Source organism: Dipodomys ordii, unplaced genomic scaffold, assembly GCF_000151885.1.
Source record: "Dipodomys ordii isolate 6190 unplaced genomic scaffold, Dord_2.0 Scaffold90, whole genome shotgun sequence".
NCBI classification, from domain to species: domain Eukaryota; kingdom Metazoa; phylum Chordata; class Mammalia; order Rodentia; family Heteromyidae; genus Dipodomys; species Dipodomys ordii.
Window position 1 is genome coordinate 86,641 of NW_012267306.1, and position 20,883 is coordinate 107,523.

A 20,883-nucleotide genomic window follows, 5' to 3' on the forward strand; every position below is an offset into this window, starting at 1 on the left:
TAAAGCTATTATATGAAATGTGCATCAATAGGGCTTACTTTCATAATGTGATGTTTCATTCCATCCATAAAACAAAGTAATTTGAAGTAAAATAAGTAACTTGTTTTATTCTCTCCCTCAGCACCAACTAGAGAGAACGCTATCATTAACATATGAAATATGAAATTTCCTTTTGCATATTGGAGTGACACTGCAATAAGTCATTGAACAGAAGAAGATTCTTAATTTTAGGTGAATTCATTATCACTTGGTTTACTCACCCTTTCTCCTGGTTTTCCAACTTCTCCAGCTGAACCTGAGGGCCCAGGCAGACCCTAAATGAAAAAACATACAAACCTCAATCTTATCATCATGTGTAATGGATTTGCTCATAATCAGATTTAAGGGGGAAATGACTTAACATCAGTCTGGGCAGGATCATGAATTCCACAAGTTTTCTTTGACAAACTGCATTGTGTAAGTCTGGCAAATGGATATCCTGAAGTTACCTATCATCCCTGTGTATTTGGGTAGGTTTAGACCATTTGTCTCCATGGCTTGGAATAATAACAAGACCTATATTACCCCTTGTCTCTGTACTTGGAAACTTAGCAAAATGATTAGGGGTTTCTAGGTCATATGACTGGGTGTCTAGGTAAGAATGACTGGGTGTCTAGGTAAGAATTCAAGTCCCCACATTGAAATTAAGAGAGAAGGACCACTCATCAACATGTGAAGCAGGAGATGTTTCTCTCTTGCATTTCTATATCTCTCTAGCTTGTTAACTAAACTCCTTGCTAAACTTAAAACAAAAACACCTTCTGCTTCAGTTCTGAAGCCATGTTTGGTGTGGCAGGGGAGAAGGAGACAGTGAATTATAGTAGAGAATGTGGCCATGGGCAGAAGCTTAAATGTGTGTGACTCACCTGGAAGCCTGGAGGGCCAGCAGGACCCTGTTCTCCTTTGCCACCTTGGACACCCTGAAAGTAACAAGTCAGACAGCATCAATATCAGTGCTTGCCCAGGTTCCTCCTGGCTATCCAATATTTGGACTAGAAAATGGCCATGGGAGTTTAAGGGACCCGATCCCTTCCATTGTGGGGCTTGGGAGTGGGAGGAATACTCACCTGGGGTCCGGGAGGCCCCTGAGCACCATTGTTTCCGTCAGGACCTGGAGCACCCTAAAAATGTTCAATAGAAAGTTTGATGGTTACATGAGGGACAAGCAGTCTAAGATGCTTCAAAGAAACCTTACAGTTAAGTCCTCAAAGCCAAACTCTCATTTTGGCATGAATTAAACTCCAAGGCCTGAATGTGGACTACTCAGTTTTGATATGTTTCAAGGGAAGTCCATGGTTGGAAGAGATTTATTAAGGCTTGAGAATATTACCACATAATGACACAGTGAATAAATTAAAGGCCATAGGCTTTTTTAGTATCCTTGTCTTATAGCTCACTGCCTTCCCTGTGTGCTATCTTTTTGATTGTATATATATTTATATATGTTTTATTGTAAAGATACTGTTCAGAGGGGTTACACGGTAATGTTATGTAATGCAATGGGTATGACCATTGTTATCCCCTCCTTTGTTTTTCCCCTTATATGTGCTATTTTACAATGGTCATAGGACCCTTGAGGATACCATCTTAGAAAGAAAATCTCAGATGATATTCCATAACCCTAAAGGAAATATTTTTTGGGTGTCTTCCATGTAAATAGATTTCTCTGGCATCAGCACCTACCCGAGCACCAGCAAGACCAGGATGACCTTTATCACCATGTTTGCCAGGTTCACCCTGTAATAAAGATTAAAAACAAAAAGCAGTCTTACAAATTTAGCATCCAATTAGTGAGAACAGTTCTGAAATGCTGATTTCTTGCTTGCTTGTTTTTCTGAGCTTCCTAATTAAAAAAAAAACTGATAATTTGAGTCATGATCCATCCTCATACACAGTAAGAGGCTCCATACACAGCAGGAGGCCACTGTATCTTTGGAAGCATAAGATTTAGGAAGTGGTCTTTCAGCTGGTTATGATAATTTGGTAAAAGTATAATTTAAATGTGACACACGGCCTCTAGTTGTCCTGTATTGAGGTAGACTAGACTGAGAAGCAGGAGAGAAATAGGAGTTCTTGTGAAATGTCCTAAACAAATACTGAGGAGAAAGGAAGTTCTGATGATTCTTACAGTGGGGCCTTTAGGTCCAGGAAATCCAATGTTGCCAGCCTCGCCTCTTGCTCCAGCTGGGCCAATTGGGCCAGGCCGGCCGTCGATACCAGGAAGGCCCTGAAACCAGAGTTAAAAGTTCGCTCAGCATATACCTGTCTCCCAACCTCAAGCGTATGATGTTGCCACAGGATGAAACAGCAATCGTTTATTCGAATGCATAGAACCTCTCATATAAATTGTCAATAAATTATGAATCAATTTTCCTTTTCTAAATAGGATGTCAGTACACACACACCCAATTCAATCTCATATGTAGGCAATTTTTCTTCTCTTCACTCTTCCCATACCCTCATCACCTGTTTCAATTTTCCCTGCCATGGTTTTCTTTTCCCCTTCTCTGCTTTCAGTCCTGTGTTCATTTGGACTCCATAATTACAATCTATTACTCTGCCTTCCCAGATGATGTAGGTGGCTGATACTTATTTTCAATGCATTCATGTATAAATAAGCCACAAAATTGACTTGATAAGGGTGTAATAAGTGTCCTTGAAAATATAATAGGATATGAACAATACTTACGACAGGACCTTCTTTACCAGTTGGGCCAACGCTTCCGGGGGAGCCAGGAAGACCCTGCCAAACAAATAAGAATGCTTTCAGATTAATTGAAATCTCAAAAACGTAGTTTTCCCTCACTTTTTGCTTATTGCCGAATGTACATTATTAGGGATATTAGCTATTAGACAGAAGGTACAAAAAGAGCTCTGAATTTTTTCCCTATTTTGTGTATGTTTGTGTGTGTTCCTTTTTCCTTTATTAAATTTTAGTGTAACTGATCCACTTCCAGATATCACAAGAAACTTTTAAGCAGCTGGCTATGGGGGCAAAATGTATCATGGTATTTATCCCATAAAAGAAAAAAAACTAATACTTTTAGTAAGCCATTTCCAAAGTGGATTTTTTACTGCTGTATTTGGCATCTCTATTATTTGTTTATGGTGCAATTACAGACCATATTCACCCATAAGAGATAATGGGACAAAAAATTACTGTATTGCTGTGGGTCAGAGTGTCTATAGCTCTAAAGGTCATTTCTCCATAGATAGTATGATGCTGAATACATTATAACACTTTGTGGTTGCTGGAAAAATGATTGCACTTATGAATCTAATATATTACTAATAATGTATAGCCCTCATACATTGTATGAACACTTTATACAAAGCTCACATATTAAAAGATTCATGCTGATAGGAGGATCAGTCTAATTGATATACTAGAAATAGATCTGTTCTCTGAAAAATTTAAAAACCCTTTGTCAAGTAATAAACAAGATGTTTATGCAATAAGAACATAAAAACATCTACAGAGATTTGATGAAATTAAATGAAAAAGTAATTGTCTGCAAGATCACCAAAAATTTTCTTTAGATATTTTTATCTTTTTCTTCAAAGTTAACTAAACCCTTTGAAAAAGGACAGGGTGACAGATCTGACTTGCTGAGGAATGATCTGATACTTACTCGGGGTCCCATGAGACCAGGCTCTCCAGGACGACCAGAATCTCCATTGGGGCCTCGGACTCCAGCAGGACCACTTGAACCACGATTACCAGGAGGACCCTATTTTAAAAAAAAGAATGAATGAAGAGCATGATAATGCTTATGACCCATCCATCACCAGAAATATCTAGCTTCTTCATCAGAAATTAGTGATGGACAGCTTACCATGACACCAGCTCTGCCATCAGCTCCAGGAAGACCACGAGAACCTGGATTACCCTGCAGAAGAGTCCATGAACCAGAAAGGAATCAGGAGAAAACCCTTGAATCCCATAAGGCAAAGCACGTTAAAACATGGCATGATCCCTACAGAGAAGACGGAAAACACAAACCAAGCCCAACTTTGTCACCCAAACCCAAGGGAATATGTGGAAGCGCATCTTGCAAAAGTAGGTCAACATTGTTTCTGAACTACTTTTATAACATACCAAATTTGAGAGTCACTGATTTAATAAAACAGATGGGAAGCAGATGCTTCTTTCATCTAGAAAAATGCTCTCAGCAATTTTGACCAATTCCCAATTAAAGGGTGTTATCATCTGCCTGTAGTGTATCTGGGTTGTGGAAACATTTGGAACCTACCCTTAGCCCAGGAGGTCCTGCGGGGCCAGCGGATCCAGGTTCACCATTGGAACCTCTCTTTCCTTCTTCACCACTGGGGCCAGGAAGGCCTTGGGGACCAGCAGCACCCTATTTAATGAAAAGAACAAGAGAAAAGAAAAGGAAAAAAAACATTTATATTGTATCCTGCTAGATATAAAAGTGCATTGAAAGGATAGCCCACAAAATTGTGATCAGAGAACTACTTACAGGCTCACCCTTGTTACCAGTCTCTCCTTTGGAGCCAGCTGGACCAGGCTCACCCTAAGATCCAACATAAAAACCGTGGTCAAATGACAAATGTTAGTTAGAACTCTTTTAGCATACACGTAATTTGGAATATTTGTGTGTTAAGATAAAGAGAGACTTCAGTTCTCTAAGTTCATACTTAAATGGACTACCGGGAATGAAATGGTGATGGTGGAATGGTGACTAATTTGTAGAACTGGGTCTCATCTATCTTGGAAAAAGCTTAGAATAGGAGGATGTGTGCATGCATGTGTGTGTGCCTGTGTGTGTGTGTGTGTGTGTGTGAAAAAGAGAAAGAGAAGAATGTACATGTCTGTACATAAAATTATTTTAAAAATATAAACTAGAAATACCAGGGAAGGAAAATAGGAAGAAATAAAGCTGGTAAAGACAACGGTAAAGTGTGTATTTTAGCATGCCGAAAGCCATGGCTATGACCACTTACGACAAGTCCTCTAGGACCAGTAGCACCGGCAGCACCCACAGGGCCAGGAATACCACGGGGACCAGGGAGGCCGGGAGCTCCAGCGACACCAGGGAGGCCCTGGTGGAAAACAAAGTGTGTCCATCATGAGGGAGCGAGGTGGAGAGTCCGCACACATTAAATGCCATTAAACCCATGCTGCACATTTTACTCACAGCAGCACCCTTAGAACCAGTGAGGCCATTTGCTCCAGGGTTGCCCTAGAAGGAAGAGGAAAGAGAAAGGTAACACTTAATTGGACCATTTCTGGTCTCCTTTGACTTCATCTTTATCCTTGCACTCAGTAAGGCTACTCACAGGAGGTCCAACAGGGCCAGAAAGACCTGGAAGACCCACTTCACCACGGGGACCGGCAGGACCAGAAGCACCAGGACTGCCAACAGGTCCAAGCTCACCCTAAAAGGAAAAGGAACCAGGAATTAGCCAGCAAATAATGATACCACTTCTCTCTGCCATCAGTACACAACATTTTAAGAAATGGCTTCAGAATTACAATCATTTACCTTTTCTGGTTTATGATCCATGATTTTCGATTAGGGATGGCGGTTTAACATTCCTAGCCTAACTCTGCCATTTGGCTATGCCAACCCCATCTCTGTCTCTTGGTGGTTAAGTGTGGTTCCTAGTAGTCCTGACAAGTTTGGAGTTTATTTCATAGGGGCTGCAGAGAATCCATTTTCATGCTATGCTTCTAGTGTGCAAGTGTAGTTAGATGTTCTATTTCAAACTTGGATTAAGAAAACTGATCATTCTAGAGTCACTGAAGGGAAGGCTATTTAAGGTAACCTCTGTAATGATCTCTCTGCAAACACAGTTCTGATCTTTGGCATTCTATTGCAGTGTTTATCAAGATAGTGACAGACAATGGTCACCAGTGTTTTTACCTTGGGACCGGGTGCACCTGGGAAGCCTGGAGGGCCAGCAGACCCAATGGGACCCTAGAATAAAGAAGAAGGTGGAAGAAATTTCCTGTTATGTAAATTAAGAAAACAATGATGATAACAACAACATAAGAAGGTTGAAGTGGTTTTTAGTGTCTTGATCTTATGCATACAGTTAAAGAAGAACCTGATTTCTGGTCTGTTGACATTAGGGTCTCAAGGAAAACTTGTCAAAGTAACCAGTGTAAGGTAAATTTTACTTTATATATCAATCCAGTATTTATACATAACCTATACTGTTTAAAAATAATCTCATAGGACATTTAGCAAAGTGTCTAAAATAATGGCATTCCATAGGAAATTAAGAAACAAGACAGCTCCTGCTCCATACGTTCAACCTTTTGAAAGTCCCCATTGTTAAAACTTACAGCAGGACCCACAGGACCAACACTGCCATCACTGCCACGGGCACCCTAGGAAAAAGCACCAAGAAAGAAAGTCAGGTGGTAAGTTAAAGAGCAGACTTCAGAAGATAAATTAAAGGGAGAAAAAAATGAACAAAAAATGAGACACTTACAGCTGGGCCCGGGGCACCGACCCGTCCTCGCTCACCAGGAAGCCCACGAGCTCCCTACAAGTAGAAATATGTCCAATAAAATCCAGAATGCTATTTTTTAAAAAAGTTACAAACAGCATTTGCTTTGTCTATGTCTAATTTCACACACACACACACACACACACACACACACACACACACACACACACACACGCAAGAATCCACTAAGAACAAATAAATCTTGTTCTAATACAAAGTAAAAGGTAATGGATTTCAATTAAGCATGCAAAAGGCTATTAGAAAAGTATCAGAGAATACAATGCCTAGTGAAATGGTAAATAGCAAAAACATTAAAGAAGTTCCAGCCGATAAAGATTGTACACATTTAAATCTGCAATAAAGTAATCACTACTTACTGATTGACCTGGAGTTCCGTTTTCACCAGGGGCTCCAGGTTCACCCTACATGGAGAAAAAAAATGAGGTTTTGTTCATTATATGGATGTACATGTATTTTTGTTCATTATAATATAATACGTATATATGTACATATGATTACATATATTCTGTCATATTATTTTAATTTGAACCATTCATGTATTTTGAACATTTCTTACACACTTAGATTGTTTCTCAATTATCCCAGACACATATAAATTTCTAAAGTGTGAGTTTTTATTTAAATATACCAAATATCAAGGTACCAGAGGTATGCTGCTATTTGACTATATTAGACTATATATATAAGCTTATATATTAGGAATGGAATCGCAAAAAGAGACAATATATCTGCTTTCAATATGAATGCACTTGAATATTTAAGTTATTTTGAGCACTTAATGTTGTCATTTTCATAAGACCTCATGAGAAGTTGAAGCTTCATAATACTATTTTCATAGCTGTCATAGGATTTCCAATCTATACTTTCATGTTTAGTAAAAACCATAGTGTCTGTAGTAGTCCCACACATACTATGGAACATATGAAACATCTTTCCTTCCAGATGAATCTCATTAAGGTCTAGAAGAAGCATGGTTCCTGAGACTGTCATTCTATGTGAAGTATTTTGTCTGGAAATTAGCACCAATGTGGACACCAGGAAGTGGAGCCTACACTTTTCTAACCACTAAGTGCATGACTTTGGGCAAGTCACTAGCTCTTACTGAGTTAGTTTCCCTTGTTCTCTGTGAGAATCCACAGAGCTCCTTCCAGCTCTAGCATTATATGGTACTGTGATTAGTAGTCTGAGCTGTTATATTGGATTCCTGGGAGAATGAGTTTGACCTTATCCATTTTTGTGGCAGCTGGAAAGTTAGAACAGATTCTCCATATTCACACTCCTTTCTGCTCTTGCTAGTATTCGTTACTCATTAATCTGTAATTATATTGGTATTCACTTTAATATCGCATTATCTCCTTAATAGCAAAGAGCACATTTCATAGTTGAAAACGTTGTCAGAGAAGAGCCTAGCCAAGAGATAACACACTTCTGAGACTTTAATTACCTAATTAAAAAATTTTTTTGAGTACATACAGATAAATCACAGGAAAGAGGTTGAAAAGTGTATTGTGACATGAATGTACCTATCTAATTAGTGCATGGTAAAAAAGAATTTACAGCTTAAAATAGCACATAGTGTTCTAATATCAGATTATATGTTTATTTACTTTTATTTTGGCATTGATTAAAACTATGAGAGGTGGAGATAAAATGGAGGAAGAAACCATTATCCAATATGATAAATATTAAAGTAATAAATATTAGTTATTGGCCTTTTTGTCCTGAAATCGCATATCTTGTATCATTAGGGGTTTTTAAAGTGTAGAAATAGAAATAAGATATTTTTTAGGATGTAAATATTCTTCAGTCAAAATATATTCTGCATTGATGATAGAGAATTATATTCGATTGTTTTAAACAGTGCTTCTAAGTCAGTGTTACCTTGATACCAGGAGCACCAGGCTGTCCCTTCAGTCCATCCAGACCATTGTGTCCCTGAAAGGCAATGGATATTATTAAAGTGCTGCTCTATTGCAGGGCTTGGTTAAATCAAAATCTTCTCTCTTGGTGGGTGCTGTGACTACTGCAGTAGAGTGGAGCCCAGTGTTCCAGCTCCAGGTGAGCTAGTTCATGGCCCAGATAAGTCATATCACCTCCTTGCATTTGAGAAGAAAGGCATGTTGGAAAAAGACACTCATGTCCATGTCTTTGTCCTCTTTTATAATGTTATAAGTTTCAAATAATTGTAAACACCCATGAAATAACTATATATCCTATATGGTTTCTCTGTACAGTAGCAATCCTGCTTCTTAGTAGCTATGAGCAGATTAGCAAAACAACATCCTACCCTTCTTTCAAGTATCATACTTTAACTTTTTCTCCCCTTGGACAAACTCCATGAAAGTGGAGGCCAAGGTGTGCCCTCCAGGAGTTTAACTGAGTTCCTTTCCAATAAAGCACTCAACATTCTCTAGTGGGATAAAGAATGTGCTTACCCGGATACCCTTGAAGCCAGGAAGTCCAGGAGTCCCAGGGAAACCACGAGCACCCTTAAAAAGAAATGCAGAAGGTGAATAAAATATCACTGTAAGTAAAAAGACAACACCTTATCCTTTCAAAGTCATTTCTCTTATCAAAACTCAGGCTTAATCAGAAGTTAGTATATTTTTAAGCACAGAGTCAAAGCTGTACTGTGGATATCTAAGACTGTGATACTTGTAGTAAACACAGTTTAGTTGCTTATAGTATGCCTGGTATCACAAATACTACATTATTTGCATAAATCAAAATCTATGTATTCTTTTTTGTGACTTTTTAATTGTCAGATACCTTCAATCAGTACTACAGGTACAGTGACCTCTATTTGCCAATGATCACATGCTTATTTGAGCAACTACCTTAGATCTAAGAAGACTCATGTTGGGACTATATGTTGTGGAAAACAGTCTCACCTGTGGCCCAACAACTCCTCTTTCACCAGGGCGTCCAGGTTTTCCAGGGTGACCCTGAAATGTGGAAATATTGGAAGGTCAACATGGAACGATGGATAAACTAGCAGACAAACGTGGGGGGCATCCTGGTGTTCACACCAGAAGATAAAAAGTCCACATAAAATATGGACCCAATAAGTAGTTAATTAGGAGTTGCATTTCCTTAGGTATAAGTAAGTTGATATTTCATTAAAAATGATAGGTCCCATATGGAGAGAAGTTATGTCAGGCATATTCAGCTTTGTGCACAATACTTACTTGGCAAGCACTCTATCACTAAGCCACATTCCCAGCCCAATGATGCCTATTTGGGAGCAATCTAGAAATTCTTGTGGTGGGCATCCTTTAAATGGTGTTTGGGGAAGAGCTTCAAGGTAACACTTACATCCTCTCCAGCCTTGCCAGGAGCACCAGGTGGACCACGAGCACCTGCAGGACCCTAAGAAAATGGGGGACCCACAGTTTGATTAGAAATATATTCACAAACTTCCAAGGATATTTACTATCAATGGAGACAATGTACTCACCGTTTGCCCAGGTTCACCAGGCTCACCAGCAGGTCCTTGGAAACCTTGAGGACCCTGAAGAAGGAAAAAAAAGGTTCAGTCCTAGGGTTCTTATAATTTTATTTTCATTTTTTGATGGTGCTGGAGATCCAGTCTAGGTCCTTGTAGGCTAGGCAAGCACTCCATCACTGAGCTGCATCCCAAGCCCAAGCCTTAATTTTTTTCACTCCCCCTTCTCTCTCCTTTTTAAGAGAAATTCTGAGTCTTTGGTACTTACAGGGGCTCCACTAGCACCAGGAGGGCCTCTGGGTCCCATTAAACCCTGTAAAGAAGGCAGATATGGTTAGTACCGACAAGTTTGTCCTGGCCTTTTGTTGAGGTCAGGTAAGTGAGGTTAGGGAAAATGGAGTAAAGAGTAGACAGTACTGGGCTGTACACATTTTGTAATGAACAGATGAAAAGAACCATCCTGGTTTTATTTCAGTGTTTGTCCCTTCCAAGGAAGCATTTAAGAACCCCGGGCTGTCTCCACTGTCTCTCCTTTTGCTTTTCCTCATCTCCCTACCAGATGAGCAGAACCAGATGAAAATTGGGTGGGATGGTGCTAGATCTCTTCGGGATGTGCACAGTTGGGTATATTGAGATGGTTCAAATGAAGGGACGTGAACCATCTTTTACAGTACAGAATATGTAATTTCTTTTGCTGTAGCTGATGAAGCATTTTACATAGATCCCTCCCATCTTTTGACATTCTCTATGTCTCTGTTAGTTAAGAAATGGGTTATTATTATTTTTTTTTTACTGTCATGAGGGCGTACATTGAAAAGAATCAAAAGTTCTTCTTACTGATCAGAGGGAGATTTGTTATGACCTTAGAGATCTTTTCAGGGCTACTGATGACTGGTGAAAATATCAAATGCACATGGATGGAAAGGGAGGGGCGAGGAGATTATTATTGAAACAGTTTACTGGGGGAGTCGACCATATGATGTTATGATTATGGAAAGTGTAGCCCAAAGGCAGATTGTGATCCCATATCTGCTTTATTCTAGAACACAAAACGAAGTTAAAATAAAATGTCATTAGATTTTGAGCTAATTACACATTCTTGACTTCCTCTCCATAGCAATCAATGTTTGTTCAAGCTCCTCGGTTGGAACTATTCCTCATAATGCTGAAAATATTCCAGGTCCATGACTTGAGTAATTTGTTCATGACCTATCAACCGTGAAAACCGCAGTCAAGTCTACCCCCATTGTATTAATGTCTTGAGTGAAACACTACAGATTTTATGTAAAATGCATATCATTTAATTATGAGATTTATTTGGTCTTAGAAATTGCTTCGACATTTAACAAAGCTGTTGCTTTTCAACAGAAATAATGTTTAGGTGTACATTAAGAAGAATGTTTTGACAGCATAAATTCTTAATTATGTTTACTCAGTTTTACATGCATGTGCAACAATTTCATTTACATAGAAGGTGGATTATTGAGTGGAGACTGAGATGAACTATGATGACTCATTAATTCAGAAAGAGATCCCATGGGAATTTGTTGTTATTGATTTTCCAACATGGAAATTATTTTAATACTTTATTACTGCTATCTTCTCTATTTGTGAAATTATATCTGTTGATTGCCTATGTCTCTGGACATGTGTTGATGTACAAGCTGAAATTATATTTCACTGACATTTAAAAGTAAAATACAATATGTCCCCTCCCCCAAGAGACAGATTTCCCAAGGCAAGGGAATCTAAAATCCATATTAATTTTCCTTTCTTATATGTAGTTTTAAAAAGTGACATTTATAGTGCCTTGCTTTATTTTCCTCTTTGCTTCTTCTTGAGAAATAGGTACTGCTTTCGAACTGACTAATGTCCAACATTAGCAGAAAGGGCTAATTTCAAATATCCAATATAAACAAAGCCAAAAGCAGCCCTCCAATTTTTCATTTGAGATATGAACATTTTAAATTACCAGAGAAAAAAATCAGGAAATTGGAAACCATCAATTAATGGTACATTACTTCACAAGCGAGAGTGTTAATTAAACAGAAAATATTATCTTGCCCTTATAGTGTATTAGTTTATTGTGGACCATTAGCTCTAGTAGAGGATCTTTTGAAGGCAGACTAGTGAATGCATACCCAGGTAAAATTTGTATTTTAAACATCATGTTAACACTGGGCAGATAACTGCTTTTGAAAAATAAGTAATTAGAATCATCAAATGTGCATTACATTTTGTAGTGCTTAATCAAACTAATGTTTTTACTTGAAGTAAAAGTTTTCTTTTTATATATACACTAATATTTGTGTTGAGTGATATAAATGCTAGATTTTATTTAGCTTCTATATTGACTTATAATCAACATTCTTAAAAGGTTAGTTTCATCAAAATTGAGAAAGGAAATTTTATTGTTAATTTTATTGTTAATTTCTTGTGAGAAAGCCAAGAAGCCAAATGTGTAACATAGTTTGGAGCCCATTGGAGAAATTTGAATGTTCTATTTAACACTAGACACGTGAGCAAATCTTGTCTGGTGGTTAATTCTAGTTCTTTCTTCATGCCTGCATGATCTTAGAAAGGGTCTTAAACTCTCCAGTCACTGAATGAAATGGATGGACTAGAATTTATTGATTTAGCCTGCCCAAGTCAAGAAATTTAATAAATATTAATTCCAAGCACTGTTAAAGAATATAAAACATTAATTGGTACTAATATTTTTGAATTAAATTGATTTGCCTACATTATAGTTATTATGTTCAAAGGTAGTTTCTGGACATAAGTATATGACCTATTATTAATGAGACATATTTATCAAGATAATCTGAAGTTCCTAATTCAAGTTTAGGTTTTGAAAGATTCCAATACAGAAAAAGTTGCCATTCATCTGACTGGTCTTGAATAGTAACCTAAGTAGTTAAATAAGTAGTATTGTGAGACCTAACATAAATTCTCTATGTAATAAGGTTTTCAAATGTTCAAAAGAGATCAGCATACCATTGGTCCAGGGCCAAGTGAAGCTCCTTTTCCATCATACTGAGCAGCAAAGATCTAGAGGGTTTCAAATAAAATAAAAACAAAGTACATAGATTTATTGGTCACTTTCCCATTCTACTTGGAAAAAATTTTCTGTTGCTATTTATAGAAGAGCAATATTTTTGTTACAAATGATGAAGAATTGAATACTGAGCTAAGTTCCTAATGACTTTGGGAAAATACAAATTTAACATGTAACCCACACCTAGCATAAAACGGAGAGCTTTCCTAAATCTTCTTTTTCAGACTTTAGCCCTATGAAGTCTGTTCTTCTGCTTCTGCCAGCATCTCTACTGTGAGGAAGGGAATCTTCTGAAACTTTTAGTCCCTGAGAGACCCTGGTAGATTAAGAGAGAACAGGAGGACAGTGTCATATTTCTACCTGTTGCTCTTGGCCATGAGAATCACACAAAAATGACTGGGGACTTTTTTCTTGCTGGAGTTTCCAAAAAGAGATAAAGAGTTTTCAAATTTAGAGGAAAATTAAATTAAAATGCCCCTTGGAAGATTAAACTTTTTAAAAATAGTTCAAAGAAATAACTTTACTGTTAAAGATCTCTCTTAGAGTAGTAGCTCTATTAAAGAAGGTGCTTTTTAATGCACTCAGTAGATAAGCAATCATAATAAGATCTTTGGGGGAGAAAGGTCTTATTTTATTGGCATAGTTGGGTGTTAGAATCAGGCTTCTGATTCATACTGCTAACCAATTAAGCAAATATGTTTTCCTTCCTGCAGTGAGGCCATTTGGCACTCATACCATTGTTAAAGACATAAAGCTAAAAGAAGATATTAATGAAAAAGGGAAATGTACTTTTCTCAAATTAGTTTGAAGCAAATTAAACCTAAAACTGCTTTGAATGTTGGTTCAGCAGACTTCAAGCCAAGGAGGGGGGATAACAAAGGATAGGATGTTTGTGAAATTGTTTAAGATCAGGGGTTTCACTTATGTAATTCAATCTAATCAAACTCTTTAATAATGCAGCACCTCCTATTTGTGCCTTACTGATAAAAGATATTAAATCCCCAAATTAAATAATGGTGCTGATGGCCACAGCTACCTTCAGTGGACAGACACAATGATCAGTCCTGCAATTGACAAGAGCTCACAAAAGAGAATGAGCAAAGCAGAACCTTGAATGAAGAAACCAAAGGAACGAAATAAAATATTCTCATTTCTAAATGGCAGATTTTCTTCCCCTTCATTGCTCAAAATAAATGTCACAACGAACTTTCTGCTAACAGACATATAAGAAACTAAAGTTAGAGAAAAGTTACACATTCATAAGCCATCTTACCCCACCAAGACCAGGGGGGCCTGGCGGGCCAGGTTCACCAGGAGGGCCAATGGGACCATCTTCACCATCTCTGCCTGGGGGGCCTTGTGGACCCTGTTATGTATAAAGTAAATTAGGATAGGATTAGACAGAAGCTGATACAGCATGTGAAAAATAGATCTGAGAGTTCATGTTGGATGACTTTTCAATGTGTGTGAAAGGCGGGAATTTAATACACACCAAATTTGACATTCTAAATAGACTCCGGTCTATTTAGAAAATGCTTTAGTAATGGAGGCAAGAAAATAGCACAGAATAGTTTTCTTAGAGAAATAATTCATCCATTGACTATTCATTTGTATAGGGATTTGGCATTTAAATAGAGTTAGAAATGATACCTAAATTTTATGAATCTTATCACAGTGCACAATGGCATACTATATATCTTGATTGTTGGTTTCTGACTTTGATGAATGTATTCAATTGTTTTGGAATTGATGTGTGAATAGTAGATTAATTGATAAGGTCATTTTATTACAAGATAGAAAACCCTGCTGATTTTCTACCATTTACATAATTTATGTTAAGATAATTAATTGATATAAATTGAGTAGAATACATATGACTGTAGTTTGATTGTCATGAAATATATTTATGCATCAGTGTTATCTGATGCAAATAATATAAAACAAAGTAGTAACGTATGCCAAATAAAAATAAAAAGGATGCGACAATGTAAACCTGACTCCTACATATATGAATTTTGACAGGGAAACATTTTACTTACTACCATTATACTATTGTTCCTAAGCTACATGAGAGATCTTATTTTAAAAGGAACAAAACATGCTCAAAAGAATAATGTATGGTGGTGAGTAAATACATCTAATTATGTATGCATCATATAGATCAATTAAAAACAAAAAAGACAGACCATGCAAAGGAAATAGTTATATCTGTAGTAGTCTTTCTTTTTTAGAAGAGTATTGTTGGCCTAAAAAGAGTATTGATGATATATAATAATGCTTATTCACCTCTTCTGTAAGGACATTATCTACTTAAAAGTTGGTACAATTATCTGGATACATAATATTCTTATAAATTACCAGTCTCCTTTATTGTCTAATATGTGGTTATTCAAATATGGGCTAAAGCCCTTTCATAGTTCAAAAATTTCATACCCTTTCTCCACGAGGTCCTCTATCTCCGGTGGGGCCCTACAAGGAATATATAAACAGTACAATGGTTAGGTAATTTCTAGTGAACAAACAAACCATTCTGGATAAGAAAGAGTTGATAAGAATGATCTGACCAGTGTTATTAGATAGTCACTAAAAATGGGCATAATACAATAGATAAAAGTATAATGTTTTTATTATAATTATATGTAATTTTTAAAGTGAAAGACTGGAGGCTACTATAATTTCTAGTCATTAGACCAACATTATACTCACTAATTTTACCAAGATGGTTACTGTAGGTAAAAATAACCATGTTGTTAGATCTTTAACAGTGTATTTATATAGTTAAAGTCCTTTAAAGTTTTCATTTGCTATCTATCATTACGTTAATAATGTATTTCACCTCAAGAATGATAAGTCTTTTTTCTGTCAGCATGTATATTTCCAATTTGTGTAACATAAATGTAATTAGAGATAATTTTGGAAGATAATAAAATTTTTTTACCATAAACACCAGAGGTACTCTTTCATGCATTAGCTAATACATAATCATGTGAACAAAATCTTGGTCAAGACCAAGATTTTCTTTACCTTCTTTAAATTTCATTAGCGTTTATTTCTATTAATTTCAGAGATTTGTTGAGAAGTTAGATTCTTACCTTTCTTGGAGTTCCCTAGGAGAGAAAAAACAATTTTTTACTTATAAAACAGTTATTTTTTATTTATAAAAGATTATTATGAGGAAAATTTTATACATAGACATATATATATACACACACATGCTCTCATTTTGCTGTCATATACAAATGTATTTTGGATGGTATTACATCACTCATTCACTATCTTCATTGATTATTTCAAAACACAATGTACAAATTTATCAAAAAGTTAAATTTTGTTGTATCTAAAAGCAAATATTACATATATATATATATATATATACTTATCTGTGATGCTGCAATTTCAATTGGTGAACTAAGGATGTGTTCATAATATTTTTGAAAATTTCTCTAGCTTAGGGAAATCTTGGATTTCATAGTAGCTGATGCTCAAACCCAAACTAGCAGTGGTTTAATTGCTCTCAGTTTCTTATGGGTACTTTATGAGGCCAGCCTTATTTGGTAGCACCACCCATTTTGGAAAGTGGGGTGGGCTCCTTTTATGGAAGCCGGAAAGGTTTGGATCACCATATCCCTTCACAATTTTCCTGAGAGGCCAGATCACCTTCCTTTCTCAGCAAAAATACCACTGTGATCAAGGAAACAAAAGCCTTAAAATATTCTAAAAATAATAGTACTCACCTCTTGTAAAGCTGTAGAAGAAAGGGAATGTAAGAAATAATTATTAGGACCATTTCAGTGATTAATAACAGCAATTAACAGATATACACGTTTATAAAATTTAGTTATCTAATTAAAGGACCAGTTATTTTTTTTAATTAAGACTATTCTAATGACTTAGAAATTATGCAGGTTAAAAATATACCAAGGAGCACTAGGGTGATTTGTTTGCACTATTAATATGGAAATATATTTTGAATGAAATGGTTAATTATTTACTATTTTATTAATGCCCTGCAATATTAATGTATCTGAAGGATATTTCTAATGCTTAGCAATTAGGCTGGAAATTGCCTGGATGAATCACTGACCATACATAAAGCCAGTAGATTGATAAGGAAATAGTTTATGGTTTACATGATTTTTAATGCTTCAAATGCTAAAAAAAGGGAGAAGTTAGTAAAATATGTTACATAAAGGAGACTTAGTTACTTAGTACATCAGCAAATCTGTAGCATTCTTAATGTCCTTTTTCAAAAGGTCTAATTTGCACATTAGTAACTTTGAAAATGAATTAATCCATCGATCTGCATATTTGCTTTAAATTAGTTCACTTAACTTAGGTAAGGTCATTTTTACTAAGACATAATATTGTTGTCCCTGAGGAAAGATTACTTTGTATAAATGGAAGACTGTGGATTTGATATATTAAAATATAATGGGAAAATAGAGTGATATCTCCTCCTTTGTCATAATTATTAGAAGTCCTCAAAGACCAAATTCCTTTCCTATAACATAAAAATAAAATGAAAGGTTAATGTGGGACACAAGTGGGACCAAGTTTGCAATAAAATAAACCACCCCCTCCCATCCACCGCCAAGAAGTGTGCCTTTTGGAATGAGACCATCTGTTGAAAGGATGGACCACATCCAGCACTGACATTTCAGGGCAAATTTATGAAAATTACTGTTAAATTAAAAAAATATGTTTACTTTATTTGTATCCATCACTAGGAAGAAGAATGACGCCTGCTTTGAAGAACGGAAGCCCTTAAGATTTTGAAAATGTGCCTTTTAATTACTCATATGTGAGCTGTTTTGAACATGTGTTTGCTAATGTTTATTCCTCATGGCGGTGGTTGGCTGTTGATTTGAAGGTGGGTTGACCTTCCCCAAGTCTGTTCACTATTTTATTTCTATTTCTTCCCCCCTATTCTCTACCTTCCTTCTCTCTCTCCCATCTAACCTCACCTGCTTTATCTCTGAGCCTTTATTCTGTGTGCCTCTGCTCTGTGAAAGCAGTAGGCGGGAGACGAATGCAGCATGGCACCCAGCCAGAACTAACTTGGTAATATGAATTTGCTCAGTGCAATTCCTTCTTAGGATCTTCAATGTGTATACTGAGAGCAAGAAAGGGAACACACACTGGCATGGGTAATTATGCAGTAGAAGGCCTTGAGGCTTATGGGTGGGGCAAGATTTTGAAGTGTAGGGTGTGGCCAGACACCCTTTCTCTCCCATCAACATGCCTAGTATCTCTGGGCAGCCATTTTCAAACGGGAAAGGGACTGAGTTTCTTCATTTCCTCTTGATGTGGAAGTCTGGCTATAAAACTTGGAACTGGAACGTGATATTGGATTCTATTTAATTTCCATCCCCCAGTTTGGAAAAGGCCTATTTTTCACTCGGTCAAGGTCACGTAGTAGCAAATTCATAGTCTTCTGGTCTCTTGTTTCAGGTTAAGTGGATATTTTCCAGCTGTATATTCATAAGGTTTGGTTTTCCCTGGGAACATATTGAAGGGGTAACTAACTTTTAAAGTTCAACAAAAGGTACATCAGATTTTCAGTTAACTGTATTACCAGATAATTGAGAAGGAGATTTTAGTTTTCAGAAGGTTAAAGTAGGTTTCGAAATAGCATCTTTCCCAGAACACACTGACTTGCCGATGAGCATGGGCACCATCGCCTTACAAACCTTTAGCATCTTCAGCTGGGATTCCATTAAGGGCTAGTCTCCTGTGCTTTCATTTTCTTACCTCCAGAGGGCGCTTTTTGCCGCCACCATCCCCACCCTCACTCCCTCACCCCCACCCCCACCCCACCCCCATCACCATCAAAGTCATCCAGACCAATCCCAACTCTCAGAAGATAAAAGTTCAGTGGGTCGGGGTGAGTTTTGTCTAGCTGAACTCAAGGGCTTTGTAAGCGAGGCCTCAAGTTGTACAAGATGGGTATGATGAGAAAGGCCCTTGACTTCTGTCACCAAGTCAGTTGTTAATATCTGGGGGGGGGGGGGAAGGGAAGGAGAGATCTTCCTCTCTTATGAACGCTGCTAATCTCAGAATTAATTGCCTCGCTTTTGAGTTCAGAGAGGAAGTTCCCTAACTTCCGGTGCGACTCAAGACTTAGGTGTGTTCACTTTCCAACTAGGTACCATGTTTCTTATCAATCCAGCCTTTCTCCACATGCCAGACAGACTTCCCTCCAAGGGGTGGGTACTTGGGATTAAGATGTCCATTCGCCTCTTTCTGGCCTGGATGCCCACACGGCTGCCTCTCTCATTCCCACTCCCCGAACAAGCAGGAGACACTTACTTTGGCATGTTGCTAGGCACGAAGTTACTGCGAGCAGCAACAGAGTCCGCGTATCCACAAAGCTGAGCATGTCTACCACCTAGACATGCAGACTCCTTGTGTCGCAGAGGCCCTGGGTCACCGGCGGAGGTATCACCTGGCGGGAGCTGGCATGCAGTCGTGGCCAGTACCTCCAACTTAGCCGAGAACCTCCTGCCGCCGTGGTGCTAAAATAATAAAGCCCGGATCTGCCCTATTTATATGGCAAAAGTTTCCCCGGCCCTAGGGTGCCTCCAAAAGCGTCTCCACCAATGGGAGGCCTGGGGCTGGGGGCCGGGGCGGCCACACTGGGAGGAGACTGCGGGGGCCGGGGGGGGGGGGAGCGACCGAGGGAGGGACGTGGCCCAGGGGGCTGGCTTCTTAAATTGGTTCCATTCTTTTTGAGGACGTGGACACGTTTGAGGCTTTCAAGGGCGGGGGGGGGGGGAAACTCTGACTCGCAGTCTGCATACCTCCGCCCTCCTCCCCCCTCCTCCTCTCCCCCCATTCCGCCTCCAGTCCCCCACCCCTCCCTCTGCCTTTCCAAGTTTGGAAACACTTCTGGACACGTCGGAGCACTTTGCAGACACCGACGTGGGCAAAAGTTTGAGGCTCTCGGGGACAGCCCGGCCCGTGGTAGAGGGACCTGGGGACATTAAAGCAGGAGCTGTCCAGTCCTGCTTCACCCAGGGCCCGGCGGGACCACGGTGGAGGGGACCTGGAGAGAGGCCGGGGAGGGAGAGGTCACGGCGGGGTGCAGGCTAGGGCCGCCTCCGCCCCGCCCCCATCCGTCCAGCTTTTCTCTAGCTTTGAGGGTCCTGCATGCACTCACCTTGTCAGTTCTCCTCCTCCCTCCCTCCCTCCCTCCTGTGTCCCATCTAACCTCCCCTGCTTCATGTCTCTGCTTTACTCTGTGTGCTTCATCTCTAAGATGGGGGGAGGGGTGGGGAGGCGAGCGCAGCGTGGCACCAGCAGGAAGGCGGAGAGGCCTCACCCCCCCCTCCCCAACTCGTCTTTGGGCCTGGTTTGCCTGTGCTAAAGCCAATTCCAAACTGCATTTTGGGAGTAACTTATTTGGCCCTGGTGACCTTGAGACCAAGGCCACCTTTTCTCAGGCTGTCCTGTTCTGAGGCTGCTGAGCGGAACCCTCCGGTCTCCCCTTCCCTTTCCAGTCTTCTCCAAGGAGTTCTGGTCAGGATTTGCCAGCCTTACCCAGAGTCTAGACTCAGATAACCATCCCATGAGACCACAACCCTGTTGCCCTCGCGGCCCACTCACTGACCCCTCTGGTGTAACCGATGCCCAAGCATATCTCTGTCTTTATCCTAGCTGGTTCCCCAGAGAGGAGGACTCCCTAGTGCTATATCTGGAGGATGATTTACTTCGCCCTTAGGGGTGTGCACAACCTGCACGGTTGGTGGTTGACCCTTCCCCCCAAAAAACACTTCCCCCACCCTCCACCCTCCACGTGGAAATTTACTTTCTTCCTCACACCCAAACTCCTCTTTCTTTC

General features: G+C 38.8%; 1 protein-coding gene across 1 annotated transcript in view; it reads right to left on the bottom strand.

Annotated features, from left to right (window-relative positions):
• The window catches only part of Col1a2 (collagen, type I, alpha 2), a 36,333-nt gene extending 16,474 nt beyond the window's left edge, over positions 1 to 19,859 (bottom strand). The window contains exons 1-29 of the mRNA XM_013026059.1: positions 19,353 to 19,859; positions 16,778 to 16,788; positions 16,136 to 16,150; positions 15,477 to 15,512; positions 14,317 to 14,409; positions 12,983 to 13,036; positions 10,254 to 10,298; positions 9,998 to 10,051; positions 9,856 to 9,909; positions 9,432 to 9,485; positions 8,976 to 9,029; positions 8,422 to 8,475; positions 6,897 to 6,941; positions 6,502 to 6,555; positions 6,353 to 6,397; positions 5,928 to 5,981; positions 5,341 to 5,439; positions 5,199 to 5,243; positions 5,005 to 5,103; positions 4,521 to 4,574; positions 4,293 to 4,400; positions 3,876 to 3,929; positions 3,672 to 3,770; positions 2,729 to 2,782; positions 2,168 to 2,266; positions 1,723 to 1,776; positions 1,107 to 1,160; positions 906 to 959; positions 261 to 314 (exon numbers count right to left, since the gene is read on the bottom strand). Coding sequence (XP_012881513.1) covers positions 261 to 314; positions 906 to 959; positions 1,107 to 1,160; positions 1,723 to 1,776; positions 2,168 to 2,266; positions 2,729 to 2,782; positions 3,672 to 3,770; positions 3,876 to 3,929; positions 4,293 to 4,400; positions 4,521 to 4,574; positions 5,005 to 5,103; positions 5,199 to 5,243; positions 5,341 to 5,439; positions 5,928 to 5,981; positions 6,353 to 6,397; positions 6,502 to 6,555; positions 6,897 to 6,941; positions 8,422 to 8,475; positions 8,976 to 9,029; positions 9,432 to 9,485; positions 9,856 to 9,909; positions 9,998 to 10,051; positions 10,254 to 10,298; positions 12,983 to 13,036; positions 14,317 to 14,409; positions 15,477 to 15,512; positions 16,136 to 16,150; positions 16,778 to 16,788; positions 19,353 to 19,422 — 1,719 coding nt within the window. The 5' untranslated portion in view covers positions 19,423 to 19,859. The remainder of the gene's footprint in view (positions 1 to 260; positions 315 to 905; positions 960 to 1,106; positions 1,161 to 1,722; positions 1,777 to 2,167; positions 2,267 to 2,728; positions 2,783 to 3,671; positions 3,771 to 3,875; positions 3,930 to 4,292; positions 4,401 to 4,520; positions 4,575 to 5,004; positions 5,104 to 5,198; positions 5,244 to 5,340; positions 5,440 to 5,927; positions 5,982 to 6,352; positions 6,398 to 6,501; positions 6,556 to 6,896; positions 6,942 to 8,421; positions 8,476 to 8,975; positions 9,030 to 9,431; positions 9,486 to 9,855; positions 9,910 to 9,997; positions 10,052 to 10,253; positions 10,299 to 12,982; positions 13,037 to 14,316; positions 14,410 to 15,476; positions 15,513 to 16,135; positions 16,151 to 16,777; positions 16,789 to 19,352) is intronic.
• Positions 19,860 to 20,883: the final 1,024 nt, after the last annotated feature.